The sequence below is a fragment of the Ornithorhynchus anatinus genome, chromosome 7 (genome assembly GCF_004115215.2).
Source record: "Ornithorhynchus anatinus isolate Pmale09 chromosome 7, mOrnAna1.pri.v4, whole genome shotgun sequence".
Classification (NCBI taxonomy): domain Eukaryota; kingdom Metazoa; phylum Chordata; class Mammalia; order Monotremata; family Ornithorhynchidae; genus Ornithorhynchus; species Ornithorhynchus anatinus.
In genome coordinates, this window is record NC_041734.1 from 29,535,217 (window position 1) to 29,558,160 (window position 22,944).

General features: G+C 41.7%; 1 protein-coding gene across 1 annotated transcript in view; it reads left to right on the forward strand.

Annotated features, from left to right (window-relative positions):
* Nucleotides 1-14,965, forward strand: part of BARD1 (BRCA1 associated RING domain 1) — a 135,632-nt gene extending 120,667 nt beyond the window's left edge. Inside the window, exons 9-12 of the mRNA XM_029068966.1 lie at nucleotides 1,780-1,912; nucleotides 2,420-2,512; nucleotides 13,258-13,355; nucleotides 14,330-14,965. Coding sequence (XP_028924799.1) covers nucleotides 1,780-1,912; nucleotides 2,420-2,512; nucleotides 13,258-13,355; nucleotides 14,330-14,662 — 657 coding nt within the window. The 3' untranslated portion in view covers nucleotides 14,663-14,965. The remainder of the gene's footprint in view (nucleotides 1-1,779; nucleotides 1,913-2,419; nucleotides 2,513-13,257; nucleotides 13,356-14,329) is intronic.
* Nucleotides 14,966-22,944: the final 7,979 nt, after the last annotated feature.

Below are 22,944 nucleotides of genomic sequence, written 5' to 3' on the forward strand. Positions count from 1 at the left end.
AGTGGGGGAAACAAATGTAGAAATCCCTAAAAGGTTTTTTTTCTTTTTTTAGTATCTGTAGCCCTCACTGAACTGTAAGCTCCTAAAGGGCATAGATCATGTCTATCATAACTACTGTAGTCTACAAACACACAGTATAATAATATTTGCTATATTAATATGTTATGTGATGGATACGTGCTATAATATGTATATATGTTACGTTAATAATAACAGATATTATTAACTGCTTACTAGGTGTCAGGCATTGTACTAAGCCCTGGGATGGATCCAAGCAAATCAACTTGGACAAAGTCCATGTCGAACATAGTCTCGATCCCCATTTTACAGAGGTGGCAACTGAGGCACAGCAGACAAATGGCGGAGTCGTACTTCTGACTCCCAGGCCCGTGCTCTCTCACCACACTGCTTCCGCATGCAGTATAGTGGTCTGCGCACAGTAAGTGCTCAGTAAATATGATTGATTGATTGATTGATTGATTGATTGATTGATAAAGACGGTGTTAGGGAAAAACTCCTGACAACAAGGTCCTCGCTCCCACTCTTTCCTAGTCCCAGCAACTGTCCCACACTAACACAGATTCAGGGGGAGCCAAGCCAGAGATGATAAAGATGGTATTTGTTAAGGGCTTACTGTGTGTCAAGCACTGTTCTAAGTGCTGGCGTAGATACAAGATCATCAGGTTAGACACAGTCCCTGCCCCACATGGGGCTCACAGTCTTAATCCCCATTTTCCAGATGAAGTAACTGAAGGACAGAGAAGTTAAGTGAGTTGCCCAAGGACACACAGCAGACAAATGGCAGAGCTGGGATTAGAACCCAAATCCTTCCGTCTCCCAGGCCTGTGGTCTTATCCACTAACTAGGCCATGCTGGGATTCGTAAAGGGGGCAGGACTCATCTTTCACAACAACTACTGCTATTAATAGTAATATTTTTAACAAGAATTGTGGTATTTGTTAAGTGCTTGCTATGTGCCAAGTACTGTACTAAGTGCTGGGGTAGGTACAAGACAATAAATGGTACTTTCCAAGTGCCTAGTACAGTGCTCTGCACACAGTAAGCACTCAGTAAATACGATTGAATGAATGAATGAAGGTGGGACAGGGTCCCTTTCCCACATGGTCCTCACAGCTCAAGAGGAAGGGGGAACAGGTATTGAATCCCCAATTACTGATGAAGAACCTGAGGCACAGAGAAGCTAAGTGACTTGCCCCAAGGTCACATAGCAGTCACTTGGTCAAGCCAGACAGAGAACCCAGGTCCCCTGACTCCCAGACCCCTGCTCTCTCCACTAGTCCATGCTGCTTCTTATGTTCCTATCTTGTGTAGCAAACTATTTCACCCAGCAAGCTTGTGATGTGCATTTTCAAAATACTGTAAGCAATTTTTTGGATAATATTACTAATCTGTTGTGTCCCCAAAGGTTATTTGCTCTGGGATGGTGTGTGGTAGTCCTTGATACTTAAAGCTTCTGGAATTTGATAAATTATGAGATAACCGCTACAGAACTGTGGGGGCAAGATTTGGAGAAAACAAGCAGAGTGACAGATTAAGTGTTTGCACAGAAGAGAGTAAATATTTGTAGGAGGAGTGCAGCAAAAGACATGTTTCTTTGGATGAAACTAAAGCTGAATAAGAATTCATAGCTGCTGGTGGGAACTAGGTAGGACGGAATCCAGCCCAAAGACAATTCACACTAATCTAATTGGTGCCAGTATTCACTTTCATTTTAACGTCAAAGTTGTAGAATTTAGCACGCTCTCTTCTCGTCCTTAGGTGAGCCCTAGCCAGCGTAAAAACTACCCTCTTGTTTTGATGGGCAGTGGCCTCACTTCCAGTCAACAGGAATTGCTAAACGACCTTGCGGTGATTCTTAAGGCTAAGAGATGTGTTGAGTTTAACAGTTCAGGTAAGTATTTTCTTGTAGAAATTTCAAGTAGGCAAGCTTTTCAGTGGAATAGCTTCAGCTTGGAGTTTGAGCTTCTGGGATCTATGTTTTGAGGCTTATGGTAAATTTAGACTCTTCCAGGAATTATGAAATATTTCTACTGATAATTAAGCAATGTAAAGTTAAAGGCTTCGCATATATTTTTTAAATAGGAAAATTTGTAAAACCAAGAGATGAGCTTGCTAGAAGCAGTACTGAATTAATACAGTGATATCCCTTTCTGTAATGCTCTGTGATTCTCACTGTAATTAAAAAGAAAGTGTTCTTTACCAATATGTCAAATTGAGACTGATTTTAAGTTGTGTAGCTTGAAAATTGAAATTTCATGCATATGACCAAAATGAAAAACCTGAAAGGGAGGGTGGTAATAAGAATTAAATAAAAACTGTAGGTTTCAGAGGGGATTCAGGTCAGTTTATTAAGGTATTTTGGTTTATGTTTCTTATACTGCTTCATTTTATATCCTAGTAAGTCACATTATCGTTCCTGGTGACACAGTCCAGCGAACCATTAAATGTATGCTTGGTATTCTCAGTGGATGCTGGATCCTGAAATTTGAGTGTGAGTATTTGACTTAGTCAACATTTTAATTAAGATGCATTTGCTTTTTTTACATTCCCTCCTACTTAAATAGTAAGATCCATGTGGCCCATGTTGGACTGTGCCCAACCTGATCATCTTGTAATCACCCCAAAACTTATTATGCTGCTTGGCATATAGTAAGTGCTTACTAAATACCATATGAAAAATTTGTTATGGTGAAGGCAGGTTCTGGAGGAGATCACTGATGTTGCCAACTCTCAGTAGGGATTAGGTTAAATAGACTATGAGACCTCTTGGCCAGCTCCCAGAAGGAAAAACTTCCAGTCCCAACCAGTAGAAGTACATTTTATTGAGCACCCACTGAATGCAGTGCACTGTTTTAAGCACTTGGGAAGTACCAGCCAAACAAGTAACACATTCCCTGCCCACAAGGAGCTTAAACTGTAATGAGGGAGCCAGACATAAAAATATTTAGAGAACTGCAAATGAATATTTGAATGTTCAAGTGTGCACACATCTAAGTGTTGAGGATGGAGCTAACTGATCAATGTGTCAAGCACTTACTGTGTGCAGAGCACTATACTAAACACTTGGGAGAGCTCAGTGCAATAGATCAGGCAGACATGATCCCTCCCCACAAGGAACTTACAGTCTAAAGGGAGAGACAGACACTAATATAAATAAAATACAGCTATGTACATAAGTACTAGGAGGCTGAGAATGTGGTATGTCAGTACATAAGTGCTAGAGATGGGTTATATGGCTTGGGATGCTGGGAATTAACTGGAGGAGGTGTGTTGAAGGTGGAGGTTTTCAGGAGAACATTGAATATGGGGAGAGCTGTGGTCGGTTAGATTTGGGAAGGAAGAAAATTCCAAGCCGGGAGAACAGTGTGAGGGAAGGGATGGAGGCCGAAAAGTTGAGAGGGAAATATGGGTTAGAAGGTTAGTTTGGGAAAATAGAAGAGAGTGAGTTGGGGGGGCTACAGAGCAGCCATCTAAGATGGAAGGAGTTGGTGGCAAGACTTAAGGCCAGTTGTGAAGAGCTTTTGTTAATGGGACCTGGGACATTGGGAGCTGGTGGTGAGTTTTGAGGAGCGAAGATAAGTTTGTCAAGGGATGCTTCAGGAAGATGATCTATCCAGGAGCCGGTAGTTTGGATTGGAGAGGGGAGGAACTGGAGGGAGAAAGAGAACAGTGGGAGGGACGATAGAGGAATCTAGCTGCAAAATGGGCAGAGTTTATACCAATGTTTTAGCTGTTTGGGTGGAGAGAAGCAACTGGATCTGAAAGATGTTGAGGATTTGGTTAGAGATTGAGTGTAAGAGTTTACGATGATGATAATGGTATTTACTAAGCGCTTACTATGAGCCAGGCACTGTACTAAAACTCGAGTAGATACAAGCAAATCAGGTTGGATACAGTCCCTGTCCCACCTGGGACTCACAATCTTAATCCCCATTTTACAGATGAGGGAACTGAGGCCCAGAAGAGATAAGTTTAAAGGAGAGTGAAAAGTCATGGATGGTACTATGGTTGTGGGGCTTCTGGAAGAAGGTGGGTGTTGGTGTTATTGCCTGTATTGGGAAAATAAGGAAGAGGAGGAGATTTAGAAGGGAAAATAAGTGGTTCATTTGTATACATTTTAGGTATGAGGTGCCTTTGGGACATCTGGATGGAGATGTTCTGGAGGCAAATGGTGATGTGGGATTGCAGGCTAGATAAGAGAACTCCACGCAGTCAGTCATATTTATTGAGCACTTACTATGTGCAGAGCACTGTACTAAGTGCTTTTGTGAGTACGATTTAGCAATAAAGAGACACATTCTGTGCCCACGAGCTTACAGCCTAGGAGGGGAGACAGACATTAATATAAATAAAGTACAGATATGTGCAAAAGTGCTTTGGGCCTAGGAGAGAGGATAAATAAAGGGAGCAAATTAGGGTGACTCAGAAGGGAATGGGAGAAGAGGAAAGGAGGGCTTAGTAAGGGAGGGCTTCTAGGAGGAGTTGTGCCTTCAGTAAGGAAGAGTAATTGTCGGCTGTAAGAAGGGAGGGCATTCCAGGCAGGATGTGGGCAAGAGGTTGGCGGCGAGATAGATGAGATCGAGGTACAGTGAGAAGTTTCTCATTAGAGGAGTGAAGTGTGTGGGCTGAGTTGCAATAGGAGAGTAGAGTGGTGAGGTTGGAGAGGGCCAAGTGACCGAGTGCTTTTAAAGCCGATGGTGATGGGTTTAGATTATCAGGGTACTGCGGAGTGTGCCCTGGCTGGTTTAATCAGCTTCTGATGTTCTCTGCTTCAGTGCATTTCCTTGAACATCACTAGGTGACGGCATGCAGAATAATGTATCCCCATTTAATGGATGCCAATCAAAACTCTTACCCAAAACTACTTCTATCCATCAGCTGCAAAACAATCTTCCCAAGAGAGAAATGCTTTAATCTGATGAGAAGAAGAGAATTGTCTTGGCTGGGATATCTTAGAGCTTATTGGCCAGGGGAATTGGGTGGGAAGGTTCAGTGGATCCAGAGTAAGGGAGGACAGCCCAAGTCACAGTGGGAATCTCTGAGCTCACTGGGAAGGAGGCGATGTTTTAACTTTCCCAGTCCCCATCCTTGGGACTGTTCTGGTCCCGCGATGGGAGTGTTGTCCTCCTGAGCCTCAGGGTGGGAGCTGCTGGCTGCTGTTTCCAGTTCCTCACCGCCGGAGACTTTCTACCTCAGCTGCCATTCTACCATATTTATTCAGTTGTATTCATAGAGCACTTACTCTGTGCAGAGCACTGTACTAATTGCTTGGGAGAGCAAAATACAACAGTAGACACATTTCCTGCCCACAACGAGCTTACAGTCTCATGTGAGGTTTTAGGGCAGTACCAGGAAGGCTGATGGGCAAATCAGTCAATCAGTCAGTATATATTAAGTGCTTGGTTTGTGCAGAGCATTATACTAAGTGCTTGAGAGAGTACAATATAATAGAGTTGGTAGACTGTAGGAGCTTACAGCCTAGAGGAGAGCTGAGGTTTGTAGGAGGCAGAAGAAAATGTGCCCTAACGTTACTTCATACTAAAATGAAGGTCTGTGCTTGATGTTAATTCCAACAGGAACACCTGTCAATCAATCACTCAATCGTATTTATTGAGTGTTTACTTTGTGCTGAGCACTGTATTAAATGCTTGGGAGAGTAGAAGTATAACAGAGATATTAGAAACATTCCCTCCACACAGAGAGCTTATAGTCTAGAGTGGGGCTTATGGTAAAGTGGGCACCAGAGCCAAATCAGGCCACTGATCCAAAAACCTTAGCACAGCCTCCAAATTCCAGAACTATCCCAAGCAAACTGGACGCTATTGTCTGCTGTTATACTGTAAGCTCGTTGAGGGCAGGTAATGTGTCTGTCATATTGTACTCTCTCAAGCACTTACTCCAGTGCTTTGCACGCAGTAAGCACTCAATAAATTCCACTGATTGATTGCTTAAAAAGAAGGCTCAATATTTGCAGAGAATTACTTTATTTTTCTTATTTTGGATGTTCAAAGACAATCTTAAGGTTTTAGTGATTAAAATTATTTTATGTGAAGCAGATGACATTTAAGTCAAGGGAATTTTAGAACTTTAGTTTTTTGAGGCTAAGATTTTGTAATAAATGCCTACTTTGCTGAAATCCCTGTTCCAACTAACTTTGTTTTGCATCTTATACTTTAATCTATTATTAAAATACTTATTAGTACACTCTTGGCTGTTGGAGGCACACCTCCTTTGTTAAAGAACAACTGTTCCTAGTCTCTACTGGGAACCTCCAGTAATAACTCATGGGGTCCAATGCAGCTAAGTGGCTATAATTAACAACACCCGCTCCATCTGTTCTCACCCGATTCTGTTATTAGTCTTCTTCTGAGTCGTTACAAGTTAAGGAGTGTTACAACAAATAATTGGACTCAGACTGCTGGAACATTTGTCTCAAAAAAGGATTTCTTGATGCTTGTTCTCGTTCATGTCCCCATTCCTGTTTCATAATGCAAAAAATGACCTTTTGCAGTAATACACAAAGTATAGATTGGTTTGCGTTGGTCCACAATCCGCCAGGACACCTGGAAGTGATTCCACGGGGCACAAGGTTTCCGGAATATTGGAGTTGCAAGCACTTTGGAATGTCAAGCTGGTCCAGGTGAAAATGCTAGGCCTTGCAAATTGTAACAGCCTAAATAAGGAGTAATATTTTCATTGCTTGTCTTTTCCTGATAAAACAAATTTTCAAGTCTAAAGAGCTTGACTGTATTTTAAAGAGTATACTGTCTGTCTACCCCTCTAGACCATAAGCTTGTTATTGGGCAGGGAACATGTCAGCTATTTCTGCTGTACTGTACTCTCCCAAGCTCTCTCTATGGTACTATGTACAGTTCTCTGCACATTGTAAGCACTCAATAAATACCACTGATTGATTGATTGAGTTGATACAATTGGGTCAGACTGGTGGTTCATCCAACCCAGCATTCTGACTCCAACTTTGGCTAAAGACACTTGGAAGAACCATGTAATTATTGACCTCCTTGACACCCACCCTAGTGTTTAGATATGTCCCACATTGTAGTCAACATTATTTGAAAGAATTATAGAAGGATTTAAGGGTCCTTCATGCAATGGGATATGCATTAAATCAGTGAAGCACAGCAGTGAAAGGTTCTCAGACAAGGCAGCACTTTTCCTTGAAGAAAAATTGACAGTCAAAATTCCAACATGAAGTGAGTGTTAAAAGAAGGTGGCAAAAACTAGGGGCAGTTTGATTTTTAAAAGGAAGCAGAGTTTTTAGTAATAAAAATCAACTAATTGATGATTATAAAATAGGAAATAGGAATGTCTTTTATATTTGCTATAGAGTGATCTGCCAAGTCATTAATTTCCTTGGTTCTATTGTTGCTTCTGTAACGTGTCCAACATTGTTCTAAAAAAAGCCTTAAGCCCCTGCCCTACTCCTTCTTCGTATCTAGCATTTATATTCCTTTACCCTGCTATATAACACAGGAGGACCTAATTCCTGCTCTGGGTCAGTGAATTTTGTTTTCATGCACAATGAAACCAAAATGAAAGAATTTAAGTTTCAAGCTACAAATTCATTCAATCAGCAGATTAAATCAATAGACCCAAGAAGGGATCAATCAATCAATTGGATTTGTTGAGTGCTTACTGTGTGCAGAGCACTGTACTAAGTGCTTGGGAGAGTACAACAGAGTTGGTAGACACACTTTCTGCTCTCAAGGAGCTTGTAGTCCTGAGGGTTAGGGTAATTCATGGTTGAGAGGTCCAGATATTAAAAAGATCCAAAAGGTTATCCTGTGGAATGTTGAAATTCTCTACTTGTCACTTAGTAATTCATCTTAGGATGAGTAAGCACTTAAAAATCAGACTTTAAGCTGTAAGCTAAAACTCAATATGTCCAAAATTGAACTCATTTCCCCTCCCAAATCCACTTATCCACCGTACCTTTTCCATACAGCAGCAATACCACCATCCTCCCCATCTCTTAAACTCATAGCTTTGGCATTATCCTTGACTATTCCCTCACCCTTAATCCTTTATTCAGTCTGCCACAAAATTCTATCTGTTCTTCCTTCAAACATTTCCAGAATTCACCCCCTCCACACTGATCTAGGTACACTTATATCTCAGTTTGACTACCACATCAGTCTCCTCGCTTATTTCCCTGTCTCCAGTCTCTCCCCTCTCCAGTCTATACTCCACTGGCTACCTGCATCATTTTTAAAAATGTCATTCTGCTCACATTTCCCCAGTGAACCCTTTCTGAATTTAAGAAATGGCTTGTATTTGCTCAAGAACTCATAAAATGGAGTTATTTGATGTAGAACACCTCAGCTAAAAGAGGTATTTTGAAGAAATATTTTCCCTACTGAGGAACTAGAACACGGCATAAAGACAGTCATTTCCGCATAGAGTCCCTTGTGGGCAGGAAACATGTCAACCAACTTGGTACTCTCCAAAGTGCTTAGTACAGTGCTCTGCACACAATAAGCACTCCATAAATACCATTGGTTGGTTAAGTGGATAGTCTTGATTGAACCTCAGAGCTGGGGATTCTTCTTCTTGTTCTCTTACTGTCTTCTGTGTTACATTGACTTGCTCCCTTTATTCTCGCCCCAACCCCCTCAGTCCTTATATACATATCTGTAATTATTTTATTTATTTATATTAATATATGCCTCTCCCCCTAGATTGTAAACACATTTTGGCAGGGAATGTGTTTGTTATATTGTGTTGTACACATTCCCTGCCCACAGCAAACTTACAGTCTAGAGGGGGAGACAGACATTAATATAAATAAATGAATTACAGATATGTACCTAAGTGCTATGAAGCTGGGAGGGGATTGAATGAAAGGGACCAAATGCAGAAGGAAGTGGGAAAAGAGGAAAGGGCGGTTTTAGTAAGGGAAACCTTCTTGGAGGAGGTGTTCCTTCAATAAGGCTTTGAAGATTAGGGAGAGTAATTGTCTGTCGTATATGAGGAGGGAGAATTTAGGCAGAGTAATTGTCTGTCGGATATGAGGGAGAGCGTTCCAGGCCAGAGGCAGGATGTGGGTGAGAAGTCAGCAGCAAGGTGGATGAGATTGAGGTACAGTGAGAAGGTTAGCATTAGAGGAGTGAAGTATGCAGGCTGGTTGTAGTAGGAGAGTAGCAAGGTGGGGCTGGAGGGGGCCAGGTGATTTGAGTGCTTTAAAGCCAATGGTGAGGATTTCTGTTTGATGTTTAGTACAGCACCTCAGCACTTAGTACATTGCGTGGCACATAGTAAACACTTAAATACCATAAAGAAGTGGATTATTATTATGTGGAGGTGGATGAGCAACCATTGGAAGTTCTTGAGGAGAGGCCTGAAAAATTGTAGTAAGAGAATCCAGGCAGCAGAGTGAAGTATGGACTGGAGTGGGGAAAGGCTGGGTGGTCAGCAAGGAGGCTGATGCAGTAATCCAGGTGGGATAGGATAAGTGATTGGATTAATGTAGTAGCAGTATGGATAGGAAGGAAAGGGTGGATTTTAGCGATGTTGTGAAGGTGGGATCAACAGGATTTAGTGATGGATTGAATATGTGGGTTGAATAGAAAGAGGAGTTAAGGATAAAACCAAGGTTATGGGCTTGTGAGAAAGGAAGGATGGTGGTGCCATCTACAGTGATGGGAAATTCAGGGGGAAGACAGAGTTTGGGTGGGAAGATAAGTTCTGTTTTAGACATGTTAAATTTGAAGCTATGGGAGGGCATCTAAGTAGAGATCTCTTGAAGGCAGGAGGAAATGTGAAACTGCTGGGAAAGAGAGAGATGAAGGCTGGAGATGTAGATTTGGGAATCATCCACATAGAGGAGGCAGTTGAAGCCATGTGAGCGATTGAGTTCTTCAAGGGAGTGGGTGTAGATGGAGACTTCCCTATCCTAAAAAACCCTCCTTGATCCCATATCTCCCTCCAGTTATCACCCCATCTCCCTCCTACCATTCCTCTCCAAACTCCTTGAGCAAGTTGTCCACACCCAGTGTCTCAAGTGCTTCTCCTCCACTTCTCTCCTGGACCCCCTCCAATCTGTCTTCCTTTCCCTACACTCCAAAGAAACCTCCCTCTCAGAGGTCAGAGGTCAGAAGATCACCTTCTTGCCAAACTCAACAGCCTCTGCTTCATCCTAATCCTCTTCTACCTCTCAGCTGCCTTTGATACTGTCAACCACCCCCTTCTCCTGGAAACATTATCCAAACTCATCTTTATCTATCTGGTTGCTCATTCTCAGTCCCTTTCATGGGTTCCTCCTCTGCCTTTCCCCTAACTGTGGAGGTCCCTCAAGGTTCAGTTCTGGGTCCCCTTCTATACTCCATCTACACCCGCTCCTTTGGAGAACTCATTCGTTCCCATGGCTTCAACTGCCATCCTTAAACAGATGATTCCCAAACCTACATCGCCAGCTCTGAGTTCTCTCCCTCTCTGCAGTTTTGCCTCTCCTCCTGTCTACTTGGATATCCTACATTTACCTCAAACTTAACATGTCTGAAACAGAACTCTCTATCTTCCCAACCAAACCCTGTCCTTTCCCTTACTTTCCCATCATTGTAGACAGCACCACATCCATACTTCCTCCCAGGACATACTTAGACTGTGTGTCCCATGTGGTACACGGCATAATGTCTGACCTAATTAACTTGCATCCACCCCCAGTGCTTAGAACAGTGTTTGACATAGTAAGTGCTTTATAAATTCCATTAAAAAGAAAATATCACTTAATGGGCACCATAAAAAAGGCATCTTGGGGGAGGTGGGGCGATCTATGGTGTGGTAGTTGGGGAGAGGTGTGTTAAGGGGTGGTTTGGGGACCAGAATTAATGAGGGGTCAATGGTGGGAGAATTGAGAGCCAGGTATCCTGGGAGCAAAGAGTGCCAGTGGGTGAAGAGCTCATATATTAGATGAGGAAAACCGGTGGAAAGCCTTGAAACCAGTGGTAAAGAGTTTCTGCTCGATTTAGTGTGAGAAGGGGGGCTGTTGGAGGTTTTTGAGGAATGGAAAGTATTCAGACTGCAGTATAGTACATATGTATATAGTGTAATGTGTATATAGTTACAGAATGCAAGATAGCAAAGCAGGAAACACATTAATTGTGTGCAGTAAGTTTATACGATAAGGAGATGTTCCACTAATGAAAATGTTCTCAGAAGCAGAGAGAATGTGGTTGAAAATGTGGAAAGAAAAAGACGTGCCTACAAAATAGCTTTAATGAACTAGCATTTTCAGTAAAGTTGACATGTGCTACTGATATTGTTTTTATGCAGCTTCGCTTACAATGAGGAAAGTGACTGTCAAAAGGAATCTTGATGTTCCATTTTAAATCCTTTTTCAACTCCTTCAATATCATATTTATTTTGAAGCTACAGTACCCAAAATGCATCTTGGAATCTGTAATCCAAAATATGTGCTCCTTCAGTTCACTAGCAAAATACTAAAGAATCTCAATTTGGTTAGCAGTTTCATGATGATTTGGAAGAGATCTAAAGATAAAACCTTCCCTTCTCCCTGCAGTTCCATCTTAAGACTTGGAGTTCCAATTTGAATCACCCCAGCCTTACGTCAGTTTTGCAGTTCTGGAGCAAGTCGCCTAGGCTTGTGAAGCAGTAACCTCAGACCTTTTAAACTCGAAGCTCTTTTTGGGCAGAGAACATGTCTGTCGTCATCATCATCAATGTTATTGATTGAGCGCTTACTGTGTGAAGAGCACTATGCTAAGCACTTGGGAGGGTACAATATAACAGAGTTGATAGACACATTCCCTGCCCACAGCAAGCTTAGTCAACCAACTCTGTTATATTGTACCCTTCCAAGTGCTTAGTATAATGCTCTTCACACACTAAGTGCTCAATCAATACCATTGATTGTTTTTGTGAAGGTCTTTAAGCTACCATAGGATGCTTTGAAACAGATGTGTGTTTCTGCACCCAGAGCCTTCTAATATAATTGTGGGATTTGTTAAGCACTTTCTTCGTTCCACATGGCGTAGTAAGCACTGGGGTAGATACAAGGTAAGGAGACACAGACCCTTGTGCCATTTGGGGAGCACAGTCTAAAGGAGAAGGAGAACAAGTATCCAAAGTCCCAATTTGGGAGATGAGAAAAGCGAAGCACGTTGACTTGACCGAGATCACCCTGCTGGTTTGGGTATTGTACTCTCCCAAATACTTAGCACAGTGTCCTGCCACAGTAAGTGCCCAATCCATACCATTAATTGATTGAGTGATTGAAGTACTAGATTTGGGATTAGAACCCAGGTACCCTGATCCAACAAGTTACTCAACTCCAAATAATCTAGAGCTTCCAGGTTTCAGTGGAAGCCATTTGCTGACCAAAGAATGTTGCTCAGAGGGGCCAGATCATAAAGGGCCTCTAATCTAGTATCCGGTTAACTAAGAAGTCCTTCACTAGTTCCTCATGAGAAGGGATCTCTTGTTTCCCTAGGCAAAATCCTTCCTCCTTATCTCAAGCTGATAAAGAGCAAAATAAGAGTTCAAGCCTTGGATATTTTACTTTTCTTTCCATATTAGATTGCTGGAAGAGAATCATCCTACCACTTTTTACTGTTCCACATAAAATAGCTGGCTTTCATCCTGTTGTCATGGGAAACAAAAATCTGAATCCCCCCCAACCCTAATAAAATTGACTCTTCTGTTTTTTATAGAAAAAAATTTCACTTTTCCAGAAATCAATCTTATGTGTGTTAGGACTAGTAAGCTTAGTTTTAATTCTATATAATTCTATTTGTATTGATGCCTGTTTACTTGTTTTGATGTCTGTTTCCCTATCTGTAGACCTTTAAGCCCAGTGCGGGCAGGGATTGTCTCTCTCTATTACTAAATTGTACCTTCCAAGTGCTTAGTACAGTGCTCTTCACACAGTAAACGCTCAATAAATAGGATTGAATGAAACAATTTCAAAAACTGAAGGAAATTACTCATTAAAAAAATTATAGTAAAGCCTGGTTTATAACATTACCTCTTAGGAAAGCTGACCTTGCCATTTCCTGGACCTGAAGAATTTCAGCTAGGATGCTAGCTCTGAGTTGTTACCTCTCTGAGCTGCATTCGGCTTCAGGATCATTGATTTCTCCACTTCTCAGATAGCATTATAGCCAGTTGCTACTGTACAAAAACTTTGTAACTTCTGTGCCCAGAAAATGGTGTAATTATTTGTGTGCTTGATCTTGATCATTTTTATTTTCTTTCCAGGGGTGAAAGCATGCTTAGAAAGCAGAATTTGTGAACAAGAGGAATCATTTGAAATTTCCGATGGCCCACAGAGAAGTAGACTCAATCGAGAACAACTGGTATTTTCTTTATTAGTATTGATACAATGCTGCAGTCTTTATGAGTATTGATGGAATGGCTACTGCCCTTTGCCCCACATACAGATAACAGAGTTAAAATGGCATTTGTTCACTTTTTCAGTCTTTTGTTCTTGCAAAATGGTCACGATGAACGGTGAAGTCCAAATGGTAGTAATTCTGCACTATTAATTGATTTATGTCATTTTGCATATTCCCATAAACCTTTGAAAATCTGAGCTAAGCCTCCGATATTAGGGAGGTCTTTCAAAGAAGACTTATAACTGCCACTTGGTTAAAGGTTTTTGACCTGCTGTATGTTTCATAGGAGGAGCAGCATGGCGTAGTGGCTAGAGCAAGAGCCTGGGTTCTAATTCCGGCTCTGCTACTTGTCTGCTGAGTGGCCTTGGGCAACTAACTTCACTTCTCTGTGCATCAGTTACCTCATCTATAAAATGGGAATTGAGACTGTGAGCCCCATGTGGGACAGGAATTGTGTCCAACCCGATTGGCTTGTATGCACCCCAGTGCTTAGAAGAGTGCTTGGCACATAGTAAGAGCTTAACAAGTACAACAATTATTATTAATAATAATAATTTTACAAGTTGATAGTTCACTTCAATTTTAAGGTTTTAAGAAATTATAGTGTACCCTTCCATGTTTTTTTCAGGAACTCCTCTCCTGAGTAAAGAGCAAAAGGTACTCTTTAAAGGAGTACTCTTATTAGGAGGAAATAGAAAATATGTCATTACAAAAAAGGCAAGGGAACACTTTTAAGTCAATATACAGTTTTCAGAATCCCAAGTATAATGAGTTGATGCTCAACTAAGCCTAGTTGTAAAATCCATACTTAATGATGTTCGTTCTTGTTTACAGTTTGAAAGTGTTTAATTGAAAAATTACATTTTATGGTTACTAGATCCATAATTCCCCTGGTGCTCAGAGTTGGCTTGACAGTGTTTCCTTTTTGCTTCCAGTTGCCAAAACTGTTTGATGGCTGCTACTTTTATTTTCTGGGGACTTTTCACCACCCTCCAAAGGAAAACCTCATAGAGCTGGTTAGAGCAGCTGGAGGCCAGATCCTCAACCGTCAACCCAAGCCAGACAGCGACGTGACTCAGACCATCAATACTGTCGCCTACCATGCGGAACCCAATTCTGACCAGCAGTTCTGTACACAGTACATCATTTATGATGTGTTCTCTAAGTATCGCCCAGAAAAAATTCGTCAGGGAAAGGTCTGGACGGCCACCTCCAGCTGGTTTCTAGACTGCTTGCTGTCCTTCCAACTGCTTCCTGTTCCTAATTGAATTTCACTGGAGGAGCAGGGCTTCCACATCAGTCTTGGACACAGCCGTCATGACAGAGCTGTAAGCCGGAGCTGTTGGTCTTCATTTGCGTTTTTACAAATGGGTGGGATTTTATATTTTTCCCCTCATGAGCTTTGTAGCCTTAATCTCAGTGTCAGGGCAACTGCTGGCACTCAATCCAGGTTTTCCATTTGGAGATAGCAACTGTAGGGGAGGGATATTTCTAACAAAGAAATTCTAATAATTTGGTGCATTTGTAAGATTCTTCTAAGTTATGAATGAATAAAAGTGCTGTTACATCAATAAGAGCATCTGCACTGTTGTTTAGGTAAATGAGTGTTATTATTTTCAGTACTTAGCATTTTGCTTTAGTGAAAATCTACACAAACACAAGCGTAGGTCTTTCCTGCCATTTAGAAATCAGAGACTTCAGAAAATATATTCTCACTATGTGTTAATGAAAATTGGAAGAGACTATGTAGTTACCATGGATTAATCACCAGTGTTCAATACTTGGGGTTTTTTTAATTATTATTTCCTCTTTCTTGAAGAGTACACCTCAGGCTCTTTCATTTATTTTTGTTTTGATTAATTTGAATGGGCTTCCTAATACTTTCCATTCTGTCTGTATTAAAATCATGAATTTAAGCAGTGGCTTTTTGGAGGGGTTGAAGTAATGAATTTTATACTCATTTGACATTTTGAACAATGTGTAAATCAATCAATCTGGTATTTATTGTATGCAGAGCATTATACGAAGTTCTTAGGAAAGTACAATATAGCAGAGTTGGTAGATATAATCCCTTCCCCACAAGGGTAATTTGTATTCATTCATGTCAAATAATGTATTGCATTGTGAAATTAATTTCAGAATATCTCTAAAGGTTCTACATATTGTAACAGTTGCTGAGGTTTAACAAATGAATATATAATGTAGTTCAAGTTTGGTACAAGTCCAAAAGCAAATAGAATGCATAGAGCTTTGCTTTCTATGTACTTTAGATGTTCTATTAAGGATGAGAAGCAGCATAGCATAGTGAAGAAAGCAAGGGCCTGGAAGTCAGGACACCTGGCTTCTAATCCCAGCTTGGCCATTGGCCTGCTGTGTGAGCTCGGGCCCATCAATTGGCGTCTCTGTGCCCTTTCCTCTCCTTCCAAACTGTTACCAAGTTAATCCAAGAATTTATCTATTCCACCTTGATTACCCCCATCAGTCTCATCAGTCTCTTTGCTGAGCTCCATGTCTCCTCTCTCTGCCCACTCTAGCCCTTATTTCACTCCGCTGCCAATTTTACTCTTTTTCTACAAAACTCTTCAGGCCATGTTTCCCCACTCCTCAAGAATGTCCAGTGGTTGCCCATCCACCTCTGCATTAAACAGAAACTCCTTTACCATCAGCTTTAAAGCACTCAGTCACCTTGCCCCTTCATACCTTACCTTACTGATTCCCTATTACAACCCAGGCCTCTCACTTTGCTTCTCTAGTTGCCAAACTACTCATTTTACCTCAATAGCATCCATCTCCCTCCTACCTCTTTCCCTCATCCTGCCTGTGGGCTGGAACTCTCTTTCTCTTCATATTCAACAGACAGTCACTCTCCCCATTTTCAAATCCTAATTAAAATCACATCTCCTCTAAGAGGCCTTCCCTGACTAAGCCCTCATTTCCTCTGTCTTCTGCATCACCTCTGCAGTTGGATATGCACCCTTTATACACCCCACTCTCAGCCACACAGCATTTATGTACAGGTCCGCAGTCAATTTATTCATATTAATTTTTATCTCTCCTTCTGGCCTGTAAGATCTGTGGGCAGAGAACGTGTCGACCAACTCTGTTATATATTATATCTTCCCAAGTGCTTAGTACAGTGCTCTGCACACAGTAAGCGCTCAACAAATATGATTGATTGAGATGCCCACTTCTGGAGGAGATAAGATTGGGTTTTTAAAGTAATATCCAAACATCTTTTCCAGTCAAATCCACTTGAGTTAGTGTATAAATTCTGCTTACTGTGTATTGTAGTTGCTTTTATTAATATGAGAAGCAGCATAACCTAGGAAAAAACACGGGCCTGGGAGCCAGGAGACTTGGGTTTTAATTCCAGTTCTGCCACTTGTCTGCCGTGTTAGCTTGGGCATGACACTTTACTTCTCTGTGCCTCTATTTCCTCATCTATAAAATGGGGATGAAATTCCTGTTCCTTAGCCTGTGAGCCCCATTCGGGGCAGGGAATATGTCCAACCTGATTAGTTTGGTGTGAAGAATCTTTTCTGTGGCTGCTACAGGTATGGGGGGTTGGAAACACAAAAGAAGACCTTTTCTCCTCACATTCTTTGGCCGCATAGCAGCATCACAGTGAGAGGCTATGGAAGGAGAGCGAAAGGGTAGAGACGCTAAGTGCATAGTAATGTAGTAAATACTTAACAGATATGATTATTATCATTACTCAGCTACTCCTTTCATTTCTTTTAACGTAGCTGTCAGACTTCACAAAGTGATTCATCGACAGGAGTAAAAAGAATGGTGTATGCATAGGATGAGTAATCACATAAATAATAGGTTAAGTCAATGTGTACAGAGTGTTGTGAATGGGTTTGAGGACATAGGGTGTAGTTGGAACAGAATAGTTGGGGTGCTATAATCGGGGAGCAGAAAAATTTATCAGGGAAGGCCTCCTGGAGAAGATGTGATTTCAGGAGGCTTTTGAAGATGGCATGGATTCGAAGAGGGAGATGGTTCCAGACAGGAGCAAATGTGTAACCTTCCTTTCCTTTTTTTTTATTTAATGCTATTTGTAAAGCACTTACTATGCGCTAGGCACTGTACTAAAGGCTGTGATAGACACAAGAAGATCAGGTTGAACACAGTCCCTTTCCCACATGGGGCTCACAGTGTATCCCCATTTTATAGACAAGGTAACTGAGGCCGAGTGAAGGGTGCCCAGGGTCACATAGACTAGGGGAGGAGCCGGGGTTAGAACACAGGTCTTTCTGCCCCCCAGACTCGCTGCTTTCCTTCTCTACCTCCCCCTGACATTCAGTGCTGTGGCCTGTCAGTCCAGTTTCCACCCTGCTGCTTCTCCATCCTCCATACCCTCTTTGGTCCCAGGTTTGCCAGCTTGGGGTTTCTGACAGTGCTCTGCACACAGTGCTCAATAAGTACGAATGAATGAGTGAAACAAGTGCCGGGTTGGGGAGTGGGCCATCACATTGCCCAGGCTGATGAAGGGAACTGAAAAACATCAGTACTTGCCTGATTTGGCCTGCAGCTCATACCATTCCTGTAGGTCCCACATTGTTCCTTTAGAGGACCAGCCACAGGAGAAAAACAGGCTCAAGAGTCTGGAGATTCACACCACCCCGAGTGGGATAGCAGCGTGGCTTAGTGGAAAGAGCACAGGCTTGGGAGTCAGAGGTCATGGGTTCTAATCCTAGCTCTGCCACTTGTCATCTGTGTGACTTTGGGTAAGTCACTTAACTTCTCTATGCCTCAGTTACCACTTCTGTAAAATGAAGATTAAGACTGTGAGCCCCATGTGGGACATGAACTGCATCCAATCTGATTAGCCTATATTTACCCCAATGCTTTGTACAGGGCCTGGAACATAGTAAGTATTTAAAAAATGTCATTATGAAAATTGTGTTTTTTTGATGTTTGTTAATCACTTACTATGTGCCACATACTGTACTGAGCACTGGGTTAGATACAAGATAATCAGGTCCCAGCCTAAATTGGAGGGGGAACAGGATTGAATCCCCATTTTGCAGAGAAGGTAACTGAGGCACAGAGAAGTTAAGTGAGTTGCCCAAGGTCACACATAGGTAAGCAACAGAGCAGAATTAAAAGTCGGGTCTTCTGACTCTCAAGCCCGTGTTCTTTCCACTAGGTCACTCAACTAAGCACCTAGCAGTGAAGAAGATTTGGTAGGCATGATCAAGGAGCTTATAGTCTCAACTTCAGTCAGTCAGTGGTATTTATCAAACACTTCTATGTGTAGAAACTGTACTAAACTCTTGGGAGAGTTCACTACAGCAGAGTTGATAGACACATTCCCTTCCCACAAGGTACTGACAATCTAGTGGTGGAGGTAAACATTAAATCACCCCAAGTCCTGCACTCTCATCACCTCCAACACTGTGGAAGCAGGGACACCATCAGGATCTAGTAAATATCACTGAATGAATGAATGACCATTCATGGGATTATTCTCTAATCTGTTAAAAGGGGATAATAATCTGTATCCTGCATTACCTCATAGGATGGCTGAGAGAGGATGAGATCGTTATTTGGAAAGCTCAGTATGCCCTATTATTTTCATCATTATTTACATTACTCTAATTCCAAGCTCATGCACTGTATCTGTCCCTTATCCTGCCATCCTGCTTACATTTATGTGCTTTCTTTTCATCCTTTGGTTAGCTTCATTTGGCAGGCTCTTGCATCATTATTTTGGCTCAGGATCATCACCTTCACTTTCTGACAGCTACATTTCTGGGTGGATTTCTTTGTAATATACTGGTAGGGTTTTAATTTCTCGATTGACAGGTTCCAGCATCTTTTACTTTTTACCATAGCAAGTGGAGTCTTAGTTTCTGTTTATTGTTGTGTTGTATTTTCCCAAGTGCTTAGTACAGTGAGCACACAGTAAGCACTCAAAAATACAATTGAATGAGTAGATGAATAAATGCTGTGTTTTTTTCATATTGTGCTACTTCTAACTCCATGTTTTTGATATATAACTTGTCGTAATGGATAAGATTTTGAGATTCTTTGATTCCTTTCTGGCCCTCATTGGCAGGGTTAGTAGCTAAACCCAATGATATTGCGGGAAGCTGTATTTCTAGGGAATATGTCTAATTTTCTCTATTATGTTTATTCTTGGCACTTGCTACAATGTTTTGCACACAGTATGTGCTTAATAAATAAATAAATAAATGCTTGTAACTAGGGTTGGGTCTCTTTTCATTTTGTGTCCTTTCTAAACCATAAATAAAGGAGAATGTTAACATTTCTAGGATTCCTATTTTGATGGTATAAGAGCTTGAATATTTATTGAGCGCATAATGTGTGCAGAGCACTGTACCAAGTGTTTGAGAGAGTAGACAGTCACTTTCCCTGCCCTCAAAGATCTTACAGTCTAAAGGGGGAGACAGACATTAATTAAAAAAAAATTATGGATATGGACATTAGTGCTATGGGACTGATAGAGAGGGGTAAATAAAGAGTGCAAATCCAAGTGCGAGAGTGACACAGAAGGGAATGGGGAATTATGATATTAAATTATGACTGGAGAAGCAGCTTGGCCTAGTGGATAGAACACAGGCCTGGGGTTGGCAGGGCCTGGGTTCTAATTCTGACTCCACCACTTATCCGCTGTGTGATCTTGGCTGGGTCATTTAACTCCTCTGGTCCTCAGTTACCTTATTTCTAAAATGAGGATTAAGATTCTGAGCCTCTAAGTCCAACATGATTAGCTTGCATCTACTCTAGCAGTGCCTGCCACATAGTAAGTGCTTAATAAATATCATTAAACAAAATTCAAGTCTTATCATTGCTACACCCCAGGTGCTATTTGAGTATCCCAGATCTCCCCCTCTAGTTGGTAAGCTCCTCTCTTGTGTTATACTCTCTCAAGTGCTTAGTACAGTGGCCTGCATACCATAAGCGCTCAATAAATACCATTGATTGAACACCCAGCAGTTTTGTAGTAATCAAAGCATGAAGGGTGAAGAAATGCTTTAAATTGACAATGAAGCAGAGCCTCAAACCACAGCACTTATGTGCCTATTCATCAGTCAGTGGTATTTATATGAGTACTTTCTCGGTGCAAAGCACTGTACTGAGCGCTTAGGAGAGTACAATATCAGGAGTTGGTTAACATGTTCTCTGCCCACAATGAGCTCACATTTCTTCTTCATACTTTCCACTTCCCGCCATCAGCAATTTATTCCGATGTCTGTCTCTCCCTCTAGACTGTGAGTTCCTTGTAGGCAGGGATCATGTCTATCAACTCTGTCTTATTGTACTCTTCCGAATGCTCTGTTTAGTGCTGTTCACACAGTAAGTGCTCAATAAATACCATTGATTGATTGATTTGAACACCCAGCAGCTTTGTGGTGAGCTGGAAGGGGATGATCATAAGCCTGAAAGGCAAAAGAAATTCTTTAAACTGACAATGAAGCAGAGCCTCAAACAACAGTCCTTATATATATAATAATAATAATAATAATTCTGGTATTTTTTAAATGCTGTGTGCCAGGCTCTGTACTAAGCACTGGAGTAGAAACAAACAAATCGGGTTGGACACAGTCCATATCCCACATGGAGCTCACAGCCATAATTCCCATTTTACAAATGAGGCAAATGAGGCACAGAGAAGTCAAGTGATTTGCTAAAGGTCACACAGCAGACAAGTGGTGGAGATGGGTTTAGAACCCAGGTACTCTGACTCCCAAGCCCAGGTTCTTTCCACTGGTTATGCGGCTTTCCATATAGTTTGTATTTGACTTGCTTATATACCTCTTTTTACCAATTTAGAAAAATCTAAGCATTAATCAGTGGTACTTATATGAGCACTCACTGTGTGCAGAGCAGTGTACTTAAGTGTTTGGGAGAGTACAATATAACAGAGTTGGTAGACATGTTCCCTGCCCACAACGAGTTTACTTTTCTTCATACTTTCCCATTTCTCCCCATGAGCCGGCATTAGAATGAAGATCCCCTGGTCCCCAGGCCTGTGCTTTTGCCAACAGCCCACGTTGCTTCTAGACGGATAAATGCAGGAGAATGGTATAAAATGAACTGAGCTCCTCTGAGATCATTTCTGATTCAAAATGCACTTGAAACTTTACTTTTTTTCAAGCCCTGGTGAAGTCGGAGACTCTCTCCCACTCTCAGTGATCACCTGGGTGTTCAGCAGGGAAGCTGAATTTGCTACTTTCCCTGCTCGGAGAATTTTCGATCTGGAAGAGCATTCGTAGACCCAGAACATGCAATTCAGTGTTACAGTGACTAGAGCTGAGCATTCCCAAGTACCGTTTAATTGGGACAGGTAGCTCTTCCCTCTTAAGATCGTTCACACGGTGGTTTAAATCTCTTCAGATGAGTTCCAGTGCAGAACTGCAATTCCTGCCCTTTTTAAAAAATACCTATTTCATAATATTCATGCTGCTCTTCAGTATTTCTCAGCATTGCCATTAGAAAGGAGATTTTAAAGAACGCTGGCAGAAAAGCACTTCTCGAACTGCAGCCTGCTTTTTGATTTTGCTCTGTACCATCACCGTCTTCATCAAAAGTGTGTGTTGAGTACTGACAATGTATGACACTCTTCTAGGCTTTATAAGGGACATTTGCTGCCCACAAGGAGCTCACAATCTACTGGGGGAATACAAAAGAATGGCTAGAAATATAAAGGATTTCTTGTGAACGATGAAATGTGTCTGCAAAAAATCAGTTTGTCCCCTGTCCCGCCTCTGTCCCTCACTGTCCCAGAGTCCAGCACATAGCCTTAGTCCTTCTCCTCTCCTAAAGTCACCTATTCTGGGAAGGACATTTTGAAATCTGCACTAAGGACACCTTCACAGGATCTCCCCTATTCTCTCACTTAACGCTGCAAGAGCTAAACCCACCTTCATCAAGAGCAGGGGGTAGATTGGAGAGACTCAAGCCATCTAGCCCCAAACTTCCCTCCGCTGGCAGTCCAGAGTACCAACAGTGGGTTTCTGACCCTTCCCTCCTGCTTGACCCATGCAAGAGGAAGAAAAGGGAAGAAACCCATCACCACATTTACTATATCAGGGAAGCTGTGGCAGTTTCTCACTCAGGATTTTTCTTTTTCCCCCAGAGATAACCCCCTCACCCCTCCCAAGTTAACTTGGGTAAATGATTCTGTTTATTTCTGATTGGTTGGTAGTCTTGTTGTTTTATTATATCCTCACTCTATTTCAAAGTGGCCATTCATTCATTCGTATTCATTGAGCGCTTACTGTGTGCAGAGCCCTATACTAAGCACTTGGGAGAGTACAACCTAACAATAAAAAGACACATTCCCGGCCACCAAATCCCATTAGTTCATCCTGCACAACAGAATCCACCCTTTTCTCTCCAACCATACTGCCACTAGGCTGGTCCAAGCACTTGTCCCATTTCAACATTATTATTGCATCAGTCCTTTTGCTGACCACCTGCCTCCTCTCTCTCCTCCCTCCAGCCTGTACTTCACTCAGGTACCTTGTTCCCTTTTCTAAAATGTTATTTTCAGATCCTGTTTTCCCACTCTTCA